This window comes from Dendroctonus ponderosae, unplaced genomic scaffold, assembly GCF_020466585.1.
Source record: "Dendroctonus ponderosae isolate FM_Combo_2020 unplaced genomic scaffold, Dpon_F_20191213v2 Dpon_F_20191213_3, whole genome shotgun sequence".
NCBI lineage: Eukaryota > Metazoa > Arthropoda > Insecta > Coleoptera > Curculionidae > Dendroctonus > Dendroctonus ponderosae.
In genome coordinates this window covers 6,858,878-6,860,964 of record NW_026018508.1, presented here as the reverse complement: position 1 = coordinate 6,860,964, position 2,087 = coordinate 6,858,878, and the positions used below count along the sequence as shown (strand labels likewise).

Sequence of the window (2,087 nt, the reverse complement as noted above, 5' to 3'; positions counted from 1 at the left end):
CACATGGTCTCATTTAAACTAGTGAAGTTGTAGGTATGTCTTCAAATTGAGTTGAAGATTTTATCATAATTGTGCATCGCGTTCCCGTAAACGTCTAATACGGCATCGATCTGTACAGATTGGAAATTCTAAATTATGCGGTTCTTGCAATATTATATACTTTTAACGTGTTTTTATTTCGGTTAGCTCCGCCTTGGATCTGGATGAAGTGTAGTAGTAGTACTTTCACCGGTGACTTAATATAGTTAGTCCAATATTAAAATGATATGTGAACAATGGTGATATTAAAGTTTTATAGATATATATATTGATATGATTGTTACAAAAATGACGGTAAAATCCGTGTGCTAAAATGTAAAAATTTAACTTCACTTCAAGAATAAATCCTCAAGATGAAAGAAGACGAAAACTTAAATAATTTAATATTTTTGCATATCTACTTATTAACTTAAACGATATCTTACCGGTAGGGAATGTGCTTATTTTTATTACACAGAGCGTACATGACATCTCCCAGTGTTGATAAACTCTTATTTATGTTTTTGGTTTCCTGGAGTCGACAATCGGATCCAGATGTTCTTGCACTCTCTGACCCTGCCAGATCGACCAAATTGACAGACTCTTTATAAGCGATTCCGTGCTGAGGATTTGTGCCTACAAACACTTCTTAATTACCTCCGTAATTTAAGTAATAATTGACACTGTGTTAACCTGCAATATAAATCTTTGTTATTGCATGCGCCCTACTACTATGTGCATTGAAGTTAGTAGCCGCAGTGGAACGCAAATTATGCGCCAATGAAATAAATTTTTCCAATTCAGCAGCAGATTTCACTGGCTGAATGGTCAGATTCGTTACAGTAGTGCCATTTCCCTCATTGTAATGAATGTCAATTCTCTTTTGTCCATGCTGATTTAAAAGGTACCGGATTACTTCGTTATATACTTCTAGGAAACTCACCTACATATACAAATGTAATTTAATCATTACAAACCGTCGATAACTAAACCGGTAAAAAAAATGGAGGTAAGGGGATTATGTCGGTTGTGATTTGAGTTACGAAAGTTTCACGGTAACGCTCCTGAAGTAGTGAACAACGATGTTCATAATACAAATGTGCAATTCGATGAGACCTCAGAAAGCGAAACGTTGGGATTCTATTGGGACACCAGCAATCATTCTTTAAAATACTCTATTAATTGGTCCGCTAATAACACCATAACGAAAAAAAGTATTCTATCTTGCGTTTCAAAGATCTTCGATCCCTTAGGCCTCATTGCCCCAATAATAAAACCAGCAAAAATTATAATTCAAAGGTTGTGGCAGAGTCAATTAAGCTGGGATGAATCAGTTTCATTATCTACATTAACAGAATGGAGACTTTTTTACAATCAGTTAATGTTAATATCAATTTGACTATTCCTAGGAATGTTCATGTGAATTTCGTAGTGGAGGAGCTTCACGGTTTCTCAGATGCTAGTGAGCTCGCATATGGCGCTTGCGTCTATCTAAGAGCTGTGGACTCGTTGGACGAGTGTCAACAAAAATGAATTGCTTTTCCAGTAACAAGGATAATTTTTCCTTACTTGGACGATTTTCATCCTTACCAAGATTAGAGACAGTTTTCGCATATTGTTTACGTTTCATTAAGAACTGCCAACTTTCCTCGGAATCTAGATTGGTCGGAACTTTATCTCATAAGGAATTGAACCATAGCTTATTTCGGCTCGTACAATTAGTACAGGCGCAAGAGTTTAAGAGCGATATTCATGACTTAATGAAAGGAAGACCTTTATCATCAAAGGGCAATCTAATTTCATTGAATCCGTTCTGGGATTCTAACAATATTTTACGCGTGGGTGGTAGATTGCGACACTCTATCTTTCCTCTGGACAAGAGACATCCTGCAATTTTACCTGCTCGGCATAAACCATAAACTAACCGAATTAATTATTACTCATGAGCATAAGAGATCGCTCCATGCAGAACCGCAATATTTACTTTCCTCAATTAGGGAACGATACTGGCCGTTGTCTGGTCGCAATATAACAAGGAAGGTGGTAAGATCTTGTACAACTTGCTTTCG

General features: G+C 36.6%; 1 protein-coding gene across 1 annotated transcript in view; it reads right to left on the bottom strand.

Moving 5' to 3' along the window:
- Nucleotides 1-421: 421 nt before the first annotated feature.
- The window catches only part of LOC125503897 (kinesin-related protein 2-like), a 6,911-nt gene continuing 5,245 nt past the window's right edge, over nucleotides 422-2,087 (bottom strand). The window contains exons 2-3 of the mRNA XM_048665029.1: nucleotides 712-865; nucleotides 422-654 (exon numbers count right to left, since the gene is read on the bottom strand). Of these exons, the coding sequence (XP_048520986.1) occupies nucleotides 461-654; nucleotides 712-865 (348 nt within the window). The 3' untranslated portion in view covers nucleotides 422-460. The remainder of the gene's footprint in view (nucleotides 655-711; nucleotides 866-2,087) is intronic.